At 43.7% G+C, this 22468-nt stretch overlaps 1 protein-coding gene across 2 annotated transcripts in view; it reads right to left on the bottom strand.

Moving 5' to 3' along the window:
• CPNE3 (copine 3) overlaps positions 1–22468 on the bottom strand; it is a 444306-nt gene that overhangs the window by 189182 nt on the left and 232656 nt on the right. For both annotated transcript variants that reach the window (XM_069621306.1, XM_069621305.1), the window contains exon 7: positions 6654–6743. In XM_069621306.1, the coding sequence (XP_069477407.1) occupies positions 6654–6743 (90 nt within the window). The remainder of the gene's footprint in view (positions 1–6653; positions 6744–22468) is intronic.

The following is a 22468-nucleotide window of genomic DNA, read 5'->3' as shown; positions in this document are numbered from 1 at the left end:
TCGAAACCACGGCAACTCTTGGTGGTTCAACCCGGTTATTCGGGGAATTCACTCTGTATGTTGCCTGTGGATCATGGTTACACTCTATTGGTTGTACCTTTTTTTGTTGTTGTTTTTGAAACATCACAAGAGCTTCTCTGGCAACTTCTGTAAGGAGACGTTTATCCTCTGAGTTATTTCTCAGCTGGTCTCGCAATAGAGTGTTCAACATCTAATTTTTTAGAAAGCAATTGGTTTCCTGTTGTTTCAACTCTTGAACTGCACCTTCCATATTGATTGTGCTAAAAGTTTATTTTGATCTTTACAAGATTCATTCAGGTGCTCATAGAGTTTTATTAGAGGCGTCACAGTTATAGCTAAAGCAGAGATTATGTTAGGCTGTAGTTTGTTTATTACTTGCTTAACAAGGTTTGCACAAACATCCCTGTCGCTTTGTAATAGACTTCTGGCGTGAGGAATCTTTGGGAACTCTCGTTCCATGAATGAGGAATCTGTAAAACCATCTTCAGTACATTCTTCGGACGTTGATGGACACAAAAAACATCATGTAATAACTTTCTCTTTAGATTTTGGATCTCGATATGGCTCTTTATCCTTATTACAGGTAACTCTTTTTTGAGAGCATGTTAGTGATGGTATCGCGTTGGAGTCCAATTTTCTTTGTTTTGTTGGAATATTCCATTGACTTAGACTCACAGGCGGATTCAATTCTGGAGACGAGCGAGTCAAAGACCTTCGGGAGTCCGGGTCATAATCTTCATACTTCCCTTGCACACATGCTGTCTGTTTGTTTTTTCCGTTAGTGGCGATTGAGGCATTTATTTCTTTTAAGATTTTCAATAGCTGATCAGCCACCACTAGAGAGTTCCGTCACTCAGGAAATTTCGAACAATCTAAGCTTTCATTGATAGAGTGCGAAATGCTAGCATCAGAACAAGGTTTCAGGAAAGAAATCTTTTCCAGGAAGGGGGCCCAAGAGTTCAGTGCTGGTATTATGCAACTGGAATTTGGGACCAAAAATAATGAATCAACATCAGGCACGTCATCAGATTTTAAATCGTGCTCTGCAGCCAAGAGAGTTCTGGGAGTAATCCCGAATATGTTTACAGTTTGTGGGTTTAATCTCATAGGGATGGTGGCATTCTTAATGACAGGGTTGCCTTGCTGGTATTTTACAACAAGGCGCCATGCTAGAATTTTTAATGACGGAATCTGTCTCTCCCCTTTGGAGTTCGCCGAAGGACTATTTCGGGACTCATTCGCTACCATATAAAATAGCAAATCCGTTGGTGCCAGTTTCTCGTGGCCATTGAGAGCCAAGTGATTGTTATACGACTTGCAGAGCCAATCATCTCATTTTTTCTGCCCTCTTAACTCAGCGGACTCACTGTAGCGCTCTGTTAAGTCATAGGTAATAGTGTGTTCTCCCAATCGACCATCAAGGTTGGGGCTGCAGAAAGCTGCCATTTGACGAGACAGGTTTACAAGAGCAGAGGCGGCAGCGTGCGAAATGTTTAGAAAGGTGTTCGCGTACTGTTCGAAAGCACAGATCCTCTGCACGCAATTTGGAATATTAACAGATTGTAAGCGGAGGCTCTTGATAAAGGCTGGCGCAGGGCGCTTCACTTACTTGCATGGGCAGCAGTACGCAGAATCTCAAAGTATCTTTTCCGTCAGGTACGCTCTGCAGGTCTTGTTGTCCACTAGGCTGAGTCTGCATAGAGACACCACATTCACCACTCGAATTGCCATCGGGGTGCTGGGCTCAGATACCGAGTAAGGACCAGTGAGAATCATTTTGTCCATGGGTCCTCGTCACGCCCAGGCGCACTGTATACCGGAACACCAGGAGCACTCAGCCTTACTCCGCCGAGGCTCCGCCAGGCGGCAAGTTCAAATAGGCAAAATAAACACAGTAAACAGACTCCAGTCTGTCGCCAGGAAATCAGGAAGGCAAGTATACGAGTGAAAAGCACCAGGAACACTCAGCCTCACTCCGAATTCAGGAAGCAAGCCACTCTAATAAAGGCCAAAATTGACACTAAGCGCCTAAGGCCAGGAGTGGTCTCTGTGTGTAACAAAAATAACAACAAAAAAACAGTCTCTATAGCTTTTATGCTTGCCACTACACAAAGTAAACACACAGGGCCTGATTTATGAAATGTTTTCCTATAGGATTGTGCCATTATGAAACACTTCCATGAATCAGGCCCACACTCTAGAAGCATCTGCAACAAGAATAATAATAATACACTGCACACCAGTGGGATGTATTATTGTGTGGTGTTAAAGCAGAAGCAAGCAATAAAGGGCCTTATGTGTCGAGCAGCATATGCCCTGTGACTGCAACGATACTACTGTCATGGAAACCCTGACTCCCAGCGTATAGTATAGATCTCAAATGAAAAAAGAGACATGAACATCAAGACATACAGGACTGTCTGTGCTCTCTGGGCCTTGACTTCTGCTGCTCTGCAGACAGTGAACACGCATGCAAGGAGCTCTGTAAGGAAGGCCACTCTGACAGTAGCAAGGTGCTTTGAGGAATGCTGCTGAGGGTGAGTCTTGAGGATCCTGATGCGGGATGACTGTGTAGGGTTGGGATTGAGAGGATGCTTAGGTTATCAGACCTCCCAGGAAAGCATACTGCTAGGCAGGGGGTCTCAGTGCAGGAGCCAGTGTAGATAATTTCAATCGACTGTAAAGCAAAGGAGGAGGAAATTAGTCGTTCCCGTAACAATCATAGCCCTATGTGGTGCTCTGCATGATCTCTTCAGGGTGTAAAGAAAGCCTGCCTGGTGACCTCATACCAATGGCCACCTCAAGGGAAGTCTGAATGGGACATTGAGCCCCTTCTAATTCATCGCATATTTCAAGCAAAAATCACAATAAAGGCTTTTGGTGAAAAGGAGCAGAGGGTGTAGACATAATGAGTGGTGTGATTCAATAATGATGATATGATATTATGATATAATATGGCATTTATAATGATTTCCATCCTCCAGAAAACTCACAGGCCATATTATCAGCTGACAAGCTAGGAATACAATCGTTGACTAAGAAACTAAGCAAACCCAGGGGTTTGCCTGTTGCAAAGATTAAGAATAGCATTGCACACACTGTAATGGGGTACTAAGGCCTGTTGCAGAAGCTGTCAAGCACCCTGGTACCATGGGCCAGGAGAAAATAAAGGATTTACATAGTTAAAACCCCTCATGTACGGGAATGACGTTTGAGACAAAGCACCAACTTGGATTCAAATGTTCCCTGTGTAAAAGTCTGCATGTCGCCCAGGAATGCCAAAGACATATGCCATGGAGTAAGAGGAGACGAGGTGGGGGAAAGTATAGATGAGTAGTGAAAGAAGAGTTGGACTCAAGCATGGGAGAACTGAACATCAAGATCCATGGAGATTTCAAAAAGGAGATACATATTTGCTGCCATGGCCTGACATCCAGCAGTCTGTGGCAATCAACAGAATGCGTGACAAGTGAAATAATGGTTGGCTCATGCACACTAACTGTATGTCATTTGCAAGCAATGTCACCCAAGTCACATATTATAATGTTTGTAAGTATGGAATACGACGCAATATTCCATGAATATTAATATAATTAAAGCAATCATTGGTAACACATAATCAAGTGTGCAACTCATTCCAAAATTGTGTGGAGATAAACCTCGTTTATGTTTCAGAATCTACTTTTGTTGATAAAGAGGGTGGTATATGCACCACTGTTGCTGTTTGTTCAGGTTCAAAGAGACTAGTAGTCCAGAACCTGGCTCAAGTGAACTTTTTGTAAGAATGCAGAAAGTCCTACGTTTTGGGATTTCCACAAGCACGGGAGAGGAGTCCATGATGGAGAGGAATCCAGGATGGCTAATGGATACTCGAGCAAGGAAGAGAAGTGTGTGTAAGAAGGAGAAAGGGTATGTAGTGATGTCATGCACACACACATGTAAGAGGAATACTATGACACAACATGATATCCTTTAACGAGTCTGGCTTTGCGGGAGCAACTTTGTATGCTGAAGAAAATCCAGTTGGATTTAATGGGGCTAATTTTGAACGAACCTGGAAAAAGTGGGTAAGGGGCCACTTACAAATGCACTTAAGTGCAAAGAGCTCCCCCAGCCACCCAAGGCTTTTTTGATTTGTTTTGTTACATGGTGTAAATATAACACAGAAAGAAGGCCAGACCTGTTTCCATTTTACATTTACATCTGTGACAAATCTAATCGTAAATGACAGCTGCAATGCAGGCTAGTCGTTTTTCACATGGATTCCTATAAAATCCGCCTGCTTTTTGCATGTGCAAATAGCATCCATATTCCATAGAATTGCAGTGCATCCCCGCCCGCATCAAAATCCGATGTGAGAGTAAATGCTGTTGGATTTGTGAGGTGGATCGGATGCAGAATCCTAAATTATGATTCATGACTCCACTCCACCTCACAAATCTATCAAAATGCCATGGTAAGTAAAAAACATGCACACATTATTTTAGGATTTTTGCTCTATGCCACCAATGTGTCTAAAGTAGACACATTTGTTAAAAAGAGACTGAATGAGGTGCATGTGAAGTAGATACTTTGCCCAGTTAGAAACCGGGTGGCGAGCCTCGACCACTCAGAGCGCCTGGAAGGGGGGCCTTATCCTGTGGTAAGGCCTGCTATCTGAGCCCTGACATTGGCTCGGCGTGCCTCCTGGCACCATCACCACTTATCCTCTGCTGCCCTCACACATGCCCCCCTGCATGTCTCTGCACACCCACAAAATGAACACTTACCACCCTTCTTGCAAGGCCCCCTCGCCCATCACCCCTGCCATGCTCCTCTCCATCAGTCACCAATGGAAAAGGAGAAGGGAATTTGCGTAGCACTCTTTGCCATTTCCCTACCCCCCCCGTCCCCCCTAGGGAAGATACCAGGGAGCTAATAGCTGTAATCCCCAAGCTGGTTGGCTTCCCCTGATGAATACGGCATGGTGGACCTTTGGACCTTCTTACGGTGCCTGGCCTGCTAGGACCTGGGAAAGTCCACCAGCCTGGGTATTATTGTTTAGCTTGGGGTTCCGAACTGAAGGAGTGGCCATAGTTTTGGGCATGAACCTTCAATTTCGGTGGGTAAGCCACAAAGGGAATCCTAAAGGTACACGGATAGTCAAGAGCTTGGTGTGTGGAGTAGAGTTAATGGTTGCTTCACCGCCCCCACCCCAATGTAGGGCAAGAGGCATTCCTGTTAGAGTATTTGAGTTTCCTGAGGGGTAACTTGCTGACAGTGGGGGAAAGGAGCATGCATGTAGACGGGCCAGTAATGACATATTAAGAGCGTGGAGAAAGGTGAGCCTGGCAATGATGCAAGGTAATAATCGCTCTGCAGTAATGCCTTGCCTTGACTAATAGACGTGTCTAAGTGTCATGCTAAGGTTGTCGTGTTATTGGGTCGGTTGCAGGGCAGCTTCTGCCATTTTCATGGTCTCTTGGAGCTCATGATAAGAATGCTTCCACATTTTGAGCCAGGGAGCCCAGGCTTGTTGTATTCTGCATTGCCAGTGTCTTCGGTTACTCGCAAGTATCTTTTCAGCATCCACATTGCGAGAGAAAGGGCCTCCTTTGGGAGTTCAGCCTAATAAGCACTCCGAAGAATCAGGTGCGGCGCTAAGTAGCAATTAGGAGTAGCCAGTAGACATAAACAAAACAGCCAGCATTGCGACCTTCAATGAGAAATACGTCTCCGAGGCAGAGGGAATGGCGCCAGCAAAACAAGCGACAGCAATAATATTAAAAAGCATAATCAGGGCGAATTCTACGCAGACAGCGCTCATTCTAATGAGATCAGAGCCCGCTGCTGGTAAACAATCATTATAACAACCAGGGTGTCGGATTTCAAGTCAGATTGCAATGTTTGTCACGCCACAGAAGCTGTCAAAGAAACTGGTTGAGCGCCTTCTGTGGAAAAAATCATCAATTCTTGAAGGCTTGTGTGTGCCTCCAAGTGAACGATCATGCTTCGCGGTTACATGTCAGGTGACTTGTGACGAGGCGCGTTGTCCTCCGGTCATCGCCAGGTGCAGTGTCTCACCAAGATTTATCTGCTGCACAAAATCAATTGGAATTAAACTATTTTCAAGTAACGTTTCACGGATTACAAATGAAAGCAAATCTTTTTCTTCAGTTAACGAAAACACGGGGATAGGAAGTTTGAAATGTGTAATGAATGTTTATTGTGGTATTCTGTTAATCATAATGTAAATATATGTTCTTTATCATAACTATGTCTATTAAATAACGACTTCCTACATTCCTCATTACCTCCTCGTCCGACTTCCCCTGTGACTGTGACGAGGATGGACTTCGAGTAATGAAGATCACATGTAAGTAATCGAGTTATTATTGGAAGTACACGGTGATGTAAGGCCCAAAGGAAAATAGAAAGAGTGGCCGAACCATTGTTTAAAGCACGTTCCATTATCAGACATGCAGGGCATTTACACCAGGCAAGACAGCTTGGCAGGTGAGGCGCTCACTGCTCAGCCATCGCCCTTTAGTCACACATTGGAAACACATCCGGGATCTATACGCTGAATGCAATAAAATAAAATAATAATAACACATGTTTTGCTATTCACAGTGCTAAGAACCTCAAGCTACCTTGATAGGTTTATCCAAGTCTCCATCACAAAGTGACTGAATCGGTATTTTGAAGGGCCTCCAGCATGGGTTCAAGTTGTTTTTAATAACCTGTAAAAAAAAAATATCAAAACATACATGAAAACAACGTACACAGGGCGGTTGCTTTTCTATAAAGTTCTTTTAACACAGTTCTTATAAGGAAAGGACGATTTTCCAAAGCCTCTTATCCCACCACCCAAGCAGTAGTTTTTGGTGTGAACGGCACTGAGGGCCTGTATTTTTTTTCATCATTGCACAAAACACAGGCACTGCGAGGTAAAGTTGTTTCTATTTATAATTTTATTTATTTATGGTGTGATTTAGTTCTGTCCAACAAAACTTTACACACGTGTGGCTAAAAAAAAAAACATTGCACAGAAATTACAAATTACAAAATTGCAGAACCGTACAGATCGCGAAGATTAAAATCAAGTTTAGACAAAATATCAAAAGGTTAATACAAAAATGCATCGTAGGACAGGTCTAAAACAAGTCTTTGAAAACATGTATTATTGAAAACAGTAAGTGATCATTGGGTTCATCAAGTAAAGTCCACCACAAATGTTCATAGGATAAAGGCGGCCGATTTCTTAAATAGTTGCTTCTATGAGCTAATTAAAGTCCACCACAAACCACAAATGTTCATAGGATAAAGGCGGCCGATTTCTTAAATAGTTGCTTCTATGAGCTAATTAAAGTCCACCACAAACCACAAATGTTCATAGGATAAAGGTGGCCGATTTCTTAAATAGTTGCTTCTATGAGCTAATTAAAATCCCCACAAACCACAAATGTTCATACGATAAAAGCGGCCGATTTTTTCAAATAGTTGCTTCTATGAGCTAAATGCTTCACTTTACTGTTTTGCTTTACTGTTTGCTATGAAAAACATATATGTCAAATATAGGTCGACTTGCAATTTTATCAGAAGATAAATGGTCTGTGTATATTTGTGCAGTGTAGCACAACACAGCACCAAAGCAGACAATAAAGTAGAGCACTACAAACAGCACTACAACAGGCAGTGTGCACTCTCGCCCTGGTCTGTCGCATAACTGCGCGAAATCAGTGTTTATGCAGATGAGCCCATTGAAGTCAACGAGAATAGATATTTGGCAGGTGTTAAAGGTTTTCCCGGGTTGGGGGGTGCGGCTTGCCATGAAGGTGAAATGAGTATAGTGTTTGCGATACCCTCCAAATGAGGGTGAGTTGAGAGGTCTAATTTAAGGTAAAGAGATTGCTGGAAGGGTGAAAATGATTCCAAGGTGGGTGACACCCACTAAATGAGGATGAGAGTGTTGTGGCTCTTAGTCGCAATAGGGTGATAGGTTTGAGTCAGTGCCGGGCATGTGCAGTGTGCAGTGGTAGGGCCCACCCGCGGCTGAACGCTCTCAGTGGAAGTCCATACATATAACCATGGCAAAAGTGTTGGCTAGTCTCCTCCAATGCCCAAGCTACACTCTGAAACGTGATGCGATAACCTTGTTTGGTTGTAATCGACAAATCTTGTATCGTTGTACTACTTACCTATGCCTTCTTTGCTATATTTATTGATTGTCATGTAATCACTGTATGCAACTTATGTAACCATTGCTTTCAAGATATGCGCCCGGTAGCCTCCGGGCCTGGTTTGCGCTATACAAATAAAAACAAATACAAAAAAAAAAGTCATTCGGCAGATGCTCATCCTGCAATGTTGGACTTGTCACAGTTATCTAATGGCGAAACGCAAAACTACAAGTCGTAAAACGCAAGGAAAAATACAAGAGTGGACGGAGGTATAGCAAATTGCAGGGGGCATGGTTGCATGAATGAAGTCCTGTCTTGTAACAGCATTTCTTCGCGCTGCCTACAATACCGAGGTGTCTAGCCAACTCAAGGCAGTGAAGGAGAAGTCAGTGCAGGGGCAAGAGAGCAAGAGGCATGGGGTAGCAGAAGTTGGGGGTCCATGCATTATGATTCCACCCTGGAAATGCACAGATCTAACTAATCTTCCAATGATGAACACTGAACATCTTAGAAAGAATAAGCTTCAAGGAGAAAGAATGAAACAGGAAAGCAAGAAGCCCTATGGATGGTCTGAGAGTATAAGAATGGAAATGCAGGTGGTGGCATACTGTGGAGAGTCTTTGACTGTACTATTTTGTTGATATGTTTTGCAGTAATGGCCATTATCTCCATTTGCACCCACTAATGGTCGTAGGTTTGTCCAAAAAAAGCTTTTATGAATGGACAAACGTGCAAGCATCTATTCATAACATGTAAATGTAGCGAAAGAAACATGTCCGCCAATGGGAAAAAGAAAGGGCCCTCGAGGTTGAAGTCCTTTTCCATCACTGCCATGTGGAAAAGTGGCATTACAGGTGAATTTTCTGAGTGGAGGCCTTCTATCAGTGAAGAAAGCGGCCCAGGTGAACATGGTGTGGTGCTGGGAGTCAGGGAAAAGAACGGATAAGGAAGCAAACAGAAAAGGGAGATAGGAGATGTTGTGAGCTACTTAGAATGCTCGCAAGCATACACAGGCAGAAAATACACACATTCTTAGACAGAATGGGGGCACCGGCCCTTCACTTGAGTGCCAGTGTTAGGTTAGATGTTCATTTATATGCTAAATCACCTTCACATGTGAGACCCCCAGCACTTTTTGCTGGACTTGTGGATTATTTTTTAATGTTCCTGAGTGAGTGGGAACCTTTACCCCACTCACCCTTTCTTTTACCCTTGTTATTGGTGTCATTTTTGTGACTCTCCATACTTTCTTTTTGGAATTATACTTTCCTATAATTTTTTGGGCATCTACATTTTACTAATGTAGGACAAAGCACTTGCTGTGCAGTGTTGCTAGGTAGCCCCTTGGGCTCCCCTTTTTATTTTCTCTTAGGTTCCTTGTGTGAACTACTTTTCCCAAGGGTAGAAGAATACTTTTCATCCTTTCTACAATCCCCATTGTGAGATCAGTACACCCCAACTTATGTGGAGTACTGAGGAGGTACATAGTATCCCCTTTTCTCACAGTTGCTGTCACTTTTCTGCTACTGTTCATTACTTACCTTACAGAACACATGTTCCCAAGGGTAGAGAGATTGTTATCCTCTCTACAATTTATATTGTGAGACCAGCACGCCCCACCTTATGTGGAGTGCTGGGGGGTTACACTGTATCCCTTTTCTCACTGCTCCTGTAACATTTACGTTACAGTGACAAGCTTACAATTATGGCTGGTGGCAGTGGCCATATTCTACCAATCTTTCTGTGATTTTTACTGGCAGGCAATGTTCACAGCTGTGGTAAGGCGCAGAAGGGTCACCATTCATCGCGAATGTCGGCTTTTTTCTTTTTCTCCCTCAAAGTTTGAATGTAGCATGAGTGCTGATTGGCTGGGTTCCAGGATAAATTGCCTGCATATGGAAGCTGAAGACAAGTCAACCACTGGAGCTGAATCTGATGAAGAAGAAGAGAAGACTGGTGTCGCTACTTTCAGCGACCGGGGATGTCTGCTGTGTAACCACTGCCTGTGCTGACCCCTTCTTCCATGCAACAGAGGAGTCCTGAAGACGACGACTCTGACCCATAGACTGGGGGCCAATCAGTCTTAAGAAGGTCTGCATTTCGAGCCATCCCACGACAAGCTGTGGCATTCCTGGGCTGCAAACTGCCAACACCCTGGGATCTCGAGCCTGAGTGCTGTGCATCATCTTCCGAAGAACGAATATTGCTGAAACTGGATTCCTGTTGGACCTCCAGAAGCAATATTCCCCTCCTTGAAGTCCCCTCACCAGAGTGCTGGACTGAGATAGTGAGGTCAATTGATCAGACGCCCTTCATCTGGTACCTTGAAAAGGGTGCCTAATCCACAGAGCCACAAGCAGCACCAAAGAAATCCTTTGTTGGGAGCCTTTTCTGTCGACTGCTGCTGCAAGTTCCCATCCAGTGTCCTTTCTTGCATCACCACGACCAAGAATCCAGAGACCGGTCCTGTGCTGCTGTATCGTGAAGGTGTGCATCTGCAAGCTCCTCTTCACTGCTGGGGTACTGTGTGGCTTGAGGTAACACTTACATAAAGTTTTGTGTCGCTCCTGTGTTGCTAGGGTGGTTAATCAAGTGTTTGAGAGTTCACCCATACCATTCGCCCAGTTCTAACACTTGAACGCATGTAGGGAGTCTTTTAAGAAGTCCCTAAATATTTCTACTGACTCTAAAGTCTGTTACTTTCTTGTCAGGCAAGAAATCCTCTAGAACTCTGACTTTCGTACAGTTGTGCCTCATCCTGTCCTGCCTGCAGCCGGCCCCTAGACCACAAGTGTCCCCTTCTGCCTCTGAGAACACTCATGCCCTAGATTAGGAAAGGACTTCTAAAGTATAAGACATTTGTGAAGAAATGATAACACGTGTTGCAAAGTACTTACTTGCAATGTGTTGGTGCTGTAACAGTATTCCTGAAATGGAAAGAATTACAAGGGTTACACAGTTATTACTTACCTTTGAGTTGCTTACTGCCATTCTGAAAAGTATTGCAACGTTATTTACCTGCCTTTGAATTGTGTTCCACTCTTCTAAAAAGTAATGTTGGTGTTTCTGTATATCCTTGAAACAGAATAGGTATAATGGTTTACTACCAATAGGGTTTTACTCACCTTGAATAGCATACTGCCATTCTAAATGTGGTTTATACTTTGGTTTACTTACCATAAATATTGTGTTCCTTTTAATATTGTGTTTATGACTTATAATAGTACTTACCTTTCTAAAGAATTCTCTTTGCCTGTGTATATATAAAAAGAAACCTCTATTTTTACAATACATCAGTGTATAAGTGTTTCTTTGGACCATATGTATGCTACTAGCTCTTTGTACCTCCCTACAGCCCTCGCTCCCTCCGAAGATAAGCTTGCCTGCGCTACCATAGCTACCACTATACTGTGTAGTATGGGCCTTTACTAAGGGTTGGAGTTCTGTATTGTCACAGGTATAGTTGTATATAGTCCTTTTGGCGGACTTTAGAAAAACTGTCCCAACAGCCAGTCAGCATAGTCCACCACTGTGCTTTATTTACATGAGGGAACTATGCTGCCTGCCTCTGAGCAGGGGCACATCCCCATGCTACATATATTTTCTTTGTAATGTGGAGCCCCAAAAATATAGCTTACAATCACGGGCTAGTGGTGAGTAGGAAGTCTGGCCCTATTACTATTGCGCTAACAGCATACACATGCTGACTGACAGGACAGCAGTCCTTTCCTGTCAGTCCATGTGATCATGCCACAGACAACGGGTGGGTCATCTGGTCCTGTGTGGCGGCGGCAGCAGTGTGCTGAGGGTGCGAGTAGGTAAGTGAAGTGATTAATGTGTATGATAAGTGTTGGTATGTATGAGCATGTGTATGTTTGTGTGTTTGTTTTTATGCATGTATGCATGCAAGGACTTGTTTAAAACCTCTAGAAATGTGCAGCTGAATGAGAGAATGTTGTATGAATGTTTGTGAATGAGAGCGTATGTGGTTGTGTGTGTGAAGGGGGAGCAGGCCGTTAAATTTAAGGGTGGGGGCTGCCGGGTCATGGCATTATTTTTTGCTTTACACCTGATGCAGAGCAAATGTTTTTTTACGGTACATCAAGAGTAAAGAAAAAATGATAAGTGTTAATATGTGGCTAGAATGGCCTACATTGGTTGCACCAGTCTGGCCATATATTCTTAGTGTGGCCTGACATTATTTCTACTGTGCATCAGTTGGTGAAGCAAACATGATAAGTGCAATTACAGGTTTGACTAGCCTACATTTGTGTTACAAGTCTGTATACACTTTTAGTGTGGCATGGCTTTTTTTTACTGGGCATCAAGGGTCAAAGCAAACATGAGCAATATTACGTGGCTAGACTGCCCTACATTGGTACAGCCATCTGGATAAGCTTTTTTTATGTGGCTGGCACTGTTTACTGGCTGGAAGTTCTTATATGGTAATAATAGCATACATTGGTGCAGCCTGTGTGGGCATGTATGACCCTGGCCAGCATAACACTGTTTCTTTTACTGGCAGATTTTGGGGGCAAAGGCTTCATGATAATGAAATACATGTCTTAGCCAGAAAAATTGGGCTTATCCAATAAATTGCACTAATAAGGACTTGTATTCAATTAGGTCCAAGAGAACTAATAACATAAATTGCTTAAGTGATCTAGCATTCCAAATTTCCTCAAATGCCCCCGCCAACATGTGTTTCGACCTGACTGGTCTTTGTCAAGACAAACTATGGGTTTCTATTTCCTACAATTTACATCATTGGCATCTTAATACTTTAACACATGAAAAACCAATGTCTACCATTATGACATATTACCAAAATGAAGAAGTATACATTTTCCAAAATATGTCATAACATAATACATCAAATGTGTCAGTGGTCAGACACAAGAAAAAAAAAAAAACACCAACACAGACAAGAAAAACATGAAAGAAAGAAAAATAAATAAATATGATAAGGTTCTCATCAATTCCAATGTATTGGACCAATACAAACATAAATACTGATAACAAATCACCACACAAATCATTTGTGTGCATACAGCAAACGTGAAGTACAAGCCCTTAAAACAAATCATGCCTGATGGTTAGTTGAGCTCAGCCACAAACCCTCACTCCTTTGTGCTCTATATGAATGAGTGTCCTAATGCTACAATTGTCCAGTAGTGTGTTAGACCGCTAATTAGGCATCCATATTCCCATTCCCATGGGGTGGGTGTATATAAAACCAGACTTCACCCTTGGTGGTATTAGTTTGGTTCTATTCATGCTGCAAGCTTTTAAATGTGAAAAGAAGAGTACTGGGAGTACTGAGTGTGTCCTCACTCACCATATATGACCAGAACTAGTCTTCAGTAAAGTATTAAAAGTATTCGATATAGCAGCTCCTTATTGTCTCCACATTCAATATCTGAGAATCATTAATTAGCTGTTATGTATTGTTAGAATTATTTACCAAAAGTTAGAAATTCTTCCTTAACTCACCGCTAAATTTGAACCAGAGTCATCGGTGCGTATCAAGTTTTGCTAGATTTGGTCAATTTTCTGCAAGTATATATAAATTCAAATTGGAATTACATAAGTACTCAAGTATAACATTATTATTTGGGAGATCCTAAAATCTAAAATAGTTACTGCATTGCATGCATTGCATTGCATTTGCACCGATGACTCTGGGGCAAATTTAGGGGTGAGTTAAGGAAGAATTTCTAACTTTTGGTAAATAATTCTAACATACTTAACAGCTAATGAATGACTCTCAGATACTGAATGTGGAAACAATAAGGAGCAATTGTATGAGGTACATTTAATACTTTACTGAAGACTAGTTCTGGTCATATATGGTGAGTGAGGACGCTCTCAGTACTCCCAGTACTCTTCTTTTCACATGTATAGGCTTGCAGCATGAATAGAACCAAACTAATACCACCAAGGGTTAAGTCTGGTTTTATATACACCCACTCCATGGGAATGGGAATATGGATGCCGAATTAGCGGTGTAACACACTACTGGCCGATTGTAACATTAGGACACTCATTAATGTGGAGCACGAAGGAGAGTGGGTTTGTGGCTGAGCTCAACTAACCACCAGGCATGATTTGTTTTAAGGGCTTGTACCTCAAGTTTGCTGTATGCACACAAATGATTTGCGTGGTGATTTGTTATCAGCATTTATGTTTGTATTAGTCCAATACATTGGAATTGATTAGAAACTTCTCATACTTATTTCTTTTTCTTTCTTTCATGTTTTTGTTGTCTGTGTTGTTGATGTTTTCTTTTCCTGTTTCTGACCACTGACGCATCTGATGTATTATATTATGAAATATGGAACATGTACACTTATTCATTTTGGTAATATGTCATAATGGTAGACATTGGTTTTTCATTTGTTTAAGTATTAAGATGTCGAAACACGTGTTGGCGCGGGCATTTGAGGACATTTGGAGAAAGTTAGATCACTTATGCTATTAACGTTATTAGTTCTCTTGGACATAATTGAATAAAAATCCTTATTAACCCAATTTATTGGATAAGCGCAATTTTTCTGGTCCAAGACATTTCATTTGTTGATCATTTTTTGGATAGGGGGTTAGCGTGACCAGATACTGCGGCTATCCACTCTTTGACAAATGATCTTGACTAGTTTGTACCTAAAGGGCACCACGACATCCCAGATTAACCTCACATTTATTAACATCATCATGATAATTCATTGGAAAATGCTTCTACGCACTGTTGGTGACTTGCATGTATTAGATTTATTTTCGGAAACGTACCGAAATTTCTCCTTCATTTGTGCGCCCCCGCAGTCACTGCGATTTTGGGGTGCACAAAATACTGACTCTCACTACAGCGCCCAAGCAGAGCGGGGGCAGCAGGGGTGTCCCCGCTCTCCCTTGGTGCAGTAATGGGAGTTGGGGTTGCGGGGTGTCCCCCGCTTACCATTGCGGTAAGCAGGGGAAAAGAAAGTGAAAAAAAAAGAAAACCACCCTGCGGCGTCAGCTCTGACCCATGTTAGCGTGAGGAACCGAATGAACCCACAGGGATAGAGGAGTGTAGGCGGCACACAGAAGTGTGCAGTCATAAAGGTAAGTGGGGTGGGGTGGTCAAGTAGGGGAATGCAGGCAAAGTAATCTATCTGATCACTGCACCGTGCCGTAATTGGCATCGACATTTTCATCTGCGCAGTTACGGGCAGCGTGCAGTGTTCACATAGATTCAATGTTTTTCTTGTGCCGACATACAAAACGATTGCAACTATGGGCCTTTCACCCAATTTTTTACAGCCAGAGTGCTCTAAAACATAATTAGAAGTCATTATTTAGAGGGAAAAAAACCTTGGTTGGTTCAGGCTTCCTCACAACGCTAGTCACCCCCACACGTCACCCCTCCAAATAAAAAGAATCATCAGTCACCACTGCTTCTGATTGGCTTAGTCGCACCTCCTGGGCAGTGCCGGTGGGCCGGATTTTCTCAGCTCTGGGATCGGGCACAAAATGTCTCTTCGGATTTCTGTCACCATCCTTCATTATTTCAGTTCATTGAAAAGCTTTTCATTCAGTGCGTTGGAATACTTTTAACATTGCTGCACATTGAAATGCTTTTAACAGTGCAGCGTGTAGCTCCCAAAGAGGGAATTCAAACCGAGATTGATAGGATCAGAGGTGAGACACCTACCCACCAGACCACTTTAGATACTAATCAACAACTCTGTGAAATCACACCTTAGGACTGCTCGTTGCAGGAAATCAGGAAACATTTAAGTGTGGCTTTAGCTTTAAAAGGTGTGCACCTTTTATACTTTGCTTGCAACATTATAGGAAACACTCCTCGCTTGCATTATCTTCTGACAGGCAAATATTTAAATATTTAAGTGGGACTGGGGGTGAGAACAATCTGCCTCTCCTGGCCCGCCCCTCCTCCGCCACTGGGATCCCAGAGGAAACAAGTTCCCATTTCCAGCACCGCTCCAGGGTGCTAATGATTGTTTGCCCTCTGCTTCTTTAATGGAACTCTGTGGATTTCACTTAATATGAGAAAGCACATGAAATAGAGCAAGGGAATAAAGAAGCATTTGTGACATCCTTTTTACTGTGAGCTTCCGTTCAACTTGGTTACATGACCATTTCTTAACAGCCCACAAGAGGTTTTTAACCGAACCATAAACTACCACACCTGAGGTGAACGGTGCAAAGGTTTTTATCAATGTAAACACTCCACACCTCCACCCAATGAGCCATGCACTCAGCAAGCTAGGATATAGGCCTCTGCTAGCCGAGCCCCTGGTGCCCATGCCTGTTCAGCTCATGGCACAGTAGCACCCACCTCTCTCCCATTCTGCCTCACTTAACTATAGAGAGCAATGCCTCCTCGTTGGCAAGCATAGCAGGAGTGGAAATCTTTATTGGTACACATCCGCACGACAATTGCTAATTTCAAACCATTACTACAAAGACAGAACACGCCTGTGCTTGTGGATGTCTGTAATTGGTCGTTTGTTTGCATTCTGCAAGAATGAGAACTGAAATGAAAGAATAATGAAAGTTCCCTAATCCGGCATCTGGCTGGTAATTGTACAATTGGTGAGCTTGTTCCTGAAAGTAATGAAACTATGATTTCTTGTATCATTCAATCTTTGCAAGCTCTGTGCACATCGTTGCATGGCACTCGAAAATGTGCAAGTGCTTTGAAATATCATCCAGCAAAAACATGTCTGAATGACAGACGAGAATGTCAACCTCCAAAGAATGTATGATTAAGGCGGTAGGGGAATATCGCTGCATATAAATTAACCGGCAAAAGAAGTAACCACAAACACTTTAAATCTGCATGACTAACAAATAGGGCGGGTAGCCTAAGTATTGCAAACCATAGCTAAATGCTGATTAGGTTATAAGAACTTGTAAAAAAACGATATGACTCTGAAATACTTATTGAATTCTTATAAAAGATGTTATATTTGAAGTAGGATTTATGTAAGATCTTATAAGAGTCTGATAAAATCAATAAGACATGATTATGGTGCCTACGTACCTGCAGGTAAACCCCAACGACTGCCCAGGCAGATTTAAAATTAGACTACAGGCCGCTTTCTGCCCAATGTTAATGTTAATAGCAAAATCAGATTGGGCATTGCACCCAGAAAATAGAGAACACTAATCCACCTATTAAATAGGCCTATAAAGGCGTCACTATAATCCACCATTTATGCCTTTGTCACAATTTCTTTCTTAAACATGACAGGAGTTGCAGGTTATAATTGCTATAACCCTTATTGCAAATGGGCCTTTAGCTAGGTCTTTAGGGCCAATAACAATCAGTAGAGCCCCAGGAATTTAATTAATGTTATTTATTTAATTGTTTTTTTATAACATGCTAAATACCTGAGTTCAGTTTCTAAGTGCGGATCTGGGACTCAAGCCTCTGTTGCTCTGAGTGGTCTTGTTTCCAAGACCAACATATTGCCCCTGTGGGGGGGTCTATAAAGCTTAATTAGTTACCCCTGTTGACTCCACAGCCAATATAATCAGCAGGACTGCAGGCTATATGTGCCAGTATAACTTGTACAATTTCATTGTGTCCGTCACTACATGCGAGCACCATCATCAACCAGCTCCATTTTCCAAGGTGCCCTGCTGCATGCTGCCTGGAAATGGTGATAAAAAAGTCATCCACATTCTCGTCTTCCTGTGCCTCCCTGACGCCACCATCTACTGAATTTGCGCTCAGGTTTACCATCAGAACGTGCTTCTTTCGCAAACCTGGCTTCTTGAGCCAGGTTGCACCCAGTAACAGCGTATGAATGATTTTCCATTCCGGGTAATCAAGGCCAAAAGGGCTGGCAATCAGCAACTTAATTGACAAGTCCTCCAATGTTACACCGGATTACAATCGGGGGCGGACTGGGCTATCGGCCATTCGGCCACTGGCCCTTTGGGCCGGTTTCATAGCCACCCTGGTGCCGGTTTTCTTGTTTACAATATTGTTTTTGGTACACAGTAACTTAGGTTACTTTAAGTAACATAAATTATGTTACTTGCCTGCCGGCTGTGGCCCTCCAGCAGCCTACTCGTAGAGTGGATGCATTCATCAAAGAAAGTTAACATCTAAGTGTTACCTTTGCTTTGATGAATGCATCACAATAGCTAGGCCGTGCTGGCAGTGCCCCAGCCATCCGAGGCAGCTGCTCCCAGTGAATTATTGTGATTTAACACATATACATTAATGGCATTTGCCACAAATTGTTCTGGGGGTGGGTGGTCTGGTCGCGTGAGAAGACGAGAGAGTTGAGCTTGTGTCTCTCTCTCTCAGATCAAGTATCTTAGGGGGAGGGCCGGATCTGGGGGGTGGCTGGGCTAGCCGGGCCCAGCATGCATGGTGTGTGCTGCTTGGTGAGCCTGGGCCTCGCTGTGGCCACTAGTCACACCCCAGCACGAGGCAGGACTCAGCTAAGGAGCAGATTGTGGACGGGACCGAGTCTCTCTCTGGCTGCCCAAAGAAAAAGCATGTTCAGTGCAACAACACCTATTCGAGGAGGGAGAGGGAGCTGCCTGCTGTTGCAGTGCCAGTGCAGCCTGCCTAGCCCAGGACCAGCCGAGGAGCGGACTTGTGGACACGGGCGGGAATGATCAGTCAAGTCAAAGTAAAATAAAAAAAATAACAAAACCAGGGGCAGGGCCGGGTCATCTCAGGGCGCACTTCCCCCACAATACAATGCAAAAGGTGCCTTTTATAAAGTGTGACTACTAGTCCCCTTTCATTTTCCCACGACGGCTAAGCTAATCCATCTTGGGGAGGCTGAGGCATATATGTCATGTGGTGCGTAATGTGGCTGCTTGAGAGAGGTGCTAATGGTAATGGAACGGAACAACCAAAGGCTGACGATCTGAGTGGGATACGACGATCTCAAAATCATCCCTGAGGAGGAGACGGCAGGGGAAGACTGCGGGAACTGTATGCTTCTTGTGATTCTGACGCTCCCAAGCAATAGGGCAAAGGTGCTGCCAATCCGAAAGAGAACCAGAACTGTGTACTTGTTGTTTTGGCTCCCACACTCCAGCAATAGGGCAGAAGCACTGCCAAGTGAAAAGAAAGCAGGAACTGTGTGCTTGATGTTTTGGCTCCCAAACCCCACAGCAATAGGGCAGAAGCGCTTCCAAGCCGAAAGAGAGCCAGAACTGTGTGCGTGATGTTGTGGTTCTCTACCACTCAGAAACCATTGTGCAGAAACATTGAGGAGCCGAAAGAGAACTGTGGGGACCCGGCCCGTATGCTGGGTGTTTTGCAACCATACAATCGGTGAGCAGATAAGAGTAAAGAGAGCTGGCGTTGACGGAACTTGACAAGAAGAGGTGAAACGTCCTCTATCCAGCTGCAGTTTACCTAGCTAATGTGTTGCTGAGGTCACCACAGTGCGTGCTCCATAGTGTGCTTGTGCTGAGTGAGGGGTAGCAGGAGACTAACGCCCCCGGGTCACGGGTGGCAGAAAATAGGCCTCATGGGAGGCTGGAGTTCTTCTGGAAAAAAACCTGCAGGTTGAAGGAGGTCTCCCAGATGGAAAATGCACCACTTATAATCACCCATGCTCCCCAAATTCCCTTCAGAGAGAACCCTAAAGCTCACTTTAAAGTAGTGTTTACTAACTCCAACCAGGTTTCGACCAATGCTACCCAATAGAAGCAGTGTAAGGACATTCAAAATTAACTATCTGTCCCTTCTTTTCCCAGCGTGGCGGGAGCAAATCACTCGGAAAACCCGATCAAGTTTTGACAAATGGAAAGATGCCTCATTCCCAAAAAATATCCTTTCCCCAAATCCCTTATCCAAATATAAAAATGTGTTACTGTTCCAGGACTTATTTGTTTCTCGTTTGCAAGCCCACCCAGCCGTTTTCCCCACACCAGAAAAACATGGCCAAGCCCCCGAGTAGAGGTAGCTATGGATGGTTGTTCGTGGTGGTGGTGGACATACCATGTTGCACCCTCATGCACTCAATGCTTACTTCTCCTGATGGCCTCTGGCCTGACTATCTTTCCAATGGCTGGACGGCAGACACTGCTCTTGTGTACCCTTTCTCCCTCCACTTTGCACTCGCCTAATGCACCACTCTCGCTCGCTGCCAGCAGTTAAAATTCCCCTCACTCATCAGGCAGCGGACAGACAAGGCAGATGCACGGACGTCATCATACTGCAGCACGACGAGCCGGAGAGGTGTGCTGCATCATAGTCCAGGCCTCTGATGCAGAGAGCAGCCGCAGCGGGTGCCGTGAAAGAGTAGTTTCCCTTATCCATGCAGGTTTTTATTGATTTTAGGTTCAGCGCTCTTTACCCCAAGGGTCGCAGGCCTGCTTCCTTACAGCATATAGTATTTGTCACTGGCTGCTGGTTGGACAGGTGAGCTAATATGCGATTAGCATAAGGTTGCTAAATCGTCCCCTTTTTCGGAATGAAGACTATGATGATCCTTTGTCGCTCATTTGGAAGTCGCTTTGTTGAAGTAATTCGTGTGAAGAAATCTGGCTACTGAGTTGGTGGCCTCATGAAGCTGCAAGTTAAAAAATTGCAATTTGCATAATAAAGCCACATGACAACATATAAATACTTATAGTAACATGTTAAGACAGAAGAATATCATTGTGGCTTTAACTTTCACATCCTCAATTGTAAACTATAAGTCCCAGTGCCAACCTGAAAAATCGAGTTAACCCCATTGTACAAGACATGAAGTAAATGTGTAATCAACAAAGATAAATGTGCAGATTATTTGTCACAAACTTCCAGCTCATTTTTATTCATGATGTTGAAAGTATTTGATTAGTGACTTAAAGCAACTTTATTGTTTTGCATATCAAGACAGTAGACTTCATGGATATTAACAACTCTTTAAAGGGTGCTTTGTGTGGCTCACTCTAACTAGCACAGATCTGCAAGGTAACTGGTGTTTTGTGAGCTCGTTGAGTTCGAAATGTTCTATCATGCATATGAAAGGCTCCGCAGTGGCACTAACGAAAAAAATGTGTTTGCCACCTGAGCACCTTAATAACCTGCTGAGCCGCGGACGCTGTGTGCGTGTCTGCCTAACTGTGATTTGGGAACCTGGCAGCGCTTGAATGCCCAGCCCGAGCCGATTCTATATTTGGCTCAGGAGGAAGACAAAAGTGTCAAGGACGTGTTTCTTTGAACTAAAGGTACGTACGCTCTGTAAAAAATAAAAGAACTAGTACAACGTACCAATGATTAATATTACAATTCCATCTCTGCCTACTCCTACCTCTCTCTCGGGGGCTGGAGCAGATGTAGCCATTGCTGTCTCTTCCTTGATTTTCCACAATGAGCATCCAGAAACGTCTGGTAGATGAGTTACTTGGGCCCTGTCCTCGCTCGCCCTGTCCACGCTCTATTGGTTGCCCAGTAATAGCCCCTGTAGAAGTAAATTAGTTATAGGTTTGCGTGGTCCGGCACTGCTGTGCTGCTCTTTCACTCACATGGGCTGGCAGAGAACCTCTACACTGAAGTGGTCTTCAAAGCGTGAGGATGCTCTCCCTACTCTTTTGTGGGTCACAGGGTTTTGTGTTTATGGATGAAGGAGTGCAGGGCCCGCCCAATGGTGCTCGGTTGGTTCAGGGGGCCCATGTCCAGAATTGGTATGCACATGGTTGAGTGTGCACATAGCATGGTTGAGAGTGTGCAGATCATGCATGAGTGAAGCAGAGGGTGTGCTAGGAAATTTTATGTACATTGCTTTGGCAAAAACGCTATAGAAAATCATTATCAAATGCCAGGCAGGGCCATGGCTACTGCCTGGAGTACCTGGGTGGGTCGCTCACAAATGAAGTACTCACCTGCTGTTGTCGCTCACAGTGGAGCCAGCCTGCACTTCACAAGTTCGAATTCTGCACACGCCCATTTGGCCTTTCATCTTTCTGAGGTGGTTCATGCACTCGCCATTATTCATTGGAATAACACCAGCTATAACCCTCCATAAGTTGCATCTTTTGTAAAGTCGTGAATTGACGCGATTCATGCATGAGGGTTTAATGGCCACTTTTTTTAGGTGAGGGGTGGGACACTTTTTTTTAATGTGCCCAGGCCTGTTTCTTGTCGCAGTCCGACCCTGATTACAATGGTTGTTACAACGGATCTGGTGCAGTTCTTAGTTGGTCAACGCACCATGACTGTTTCCCCACATTTTTGCAGCCCCCCATAATCTCCTTTTATTCTCCGACACCTTCCCCTACCATTAAATATCCCCAGAAAATATTCCCTAACCTCGCAC

This window comes from Ambystoma mexicanum, chromosome 5q (assembly GCF_040938575.1).
Source record: "Ambystoma mexicanum isolate Mex_15411 chromosome 5q, UKY_AmexF1_1, whole genome shotgun sequence".
NCBI classification, from domain to species: Eukaryota; Metazoa; Chordata; class Amphibia; order Caudata; family Ambystomatidae; genus Ambystoma; species Ambystoma mexicanum.
The sequence above is the reverse complement of the archived record's forward strand: the minus strand, read 5'-3'. Positions and strand labels throughout refer to the sequence as shown.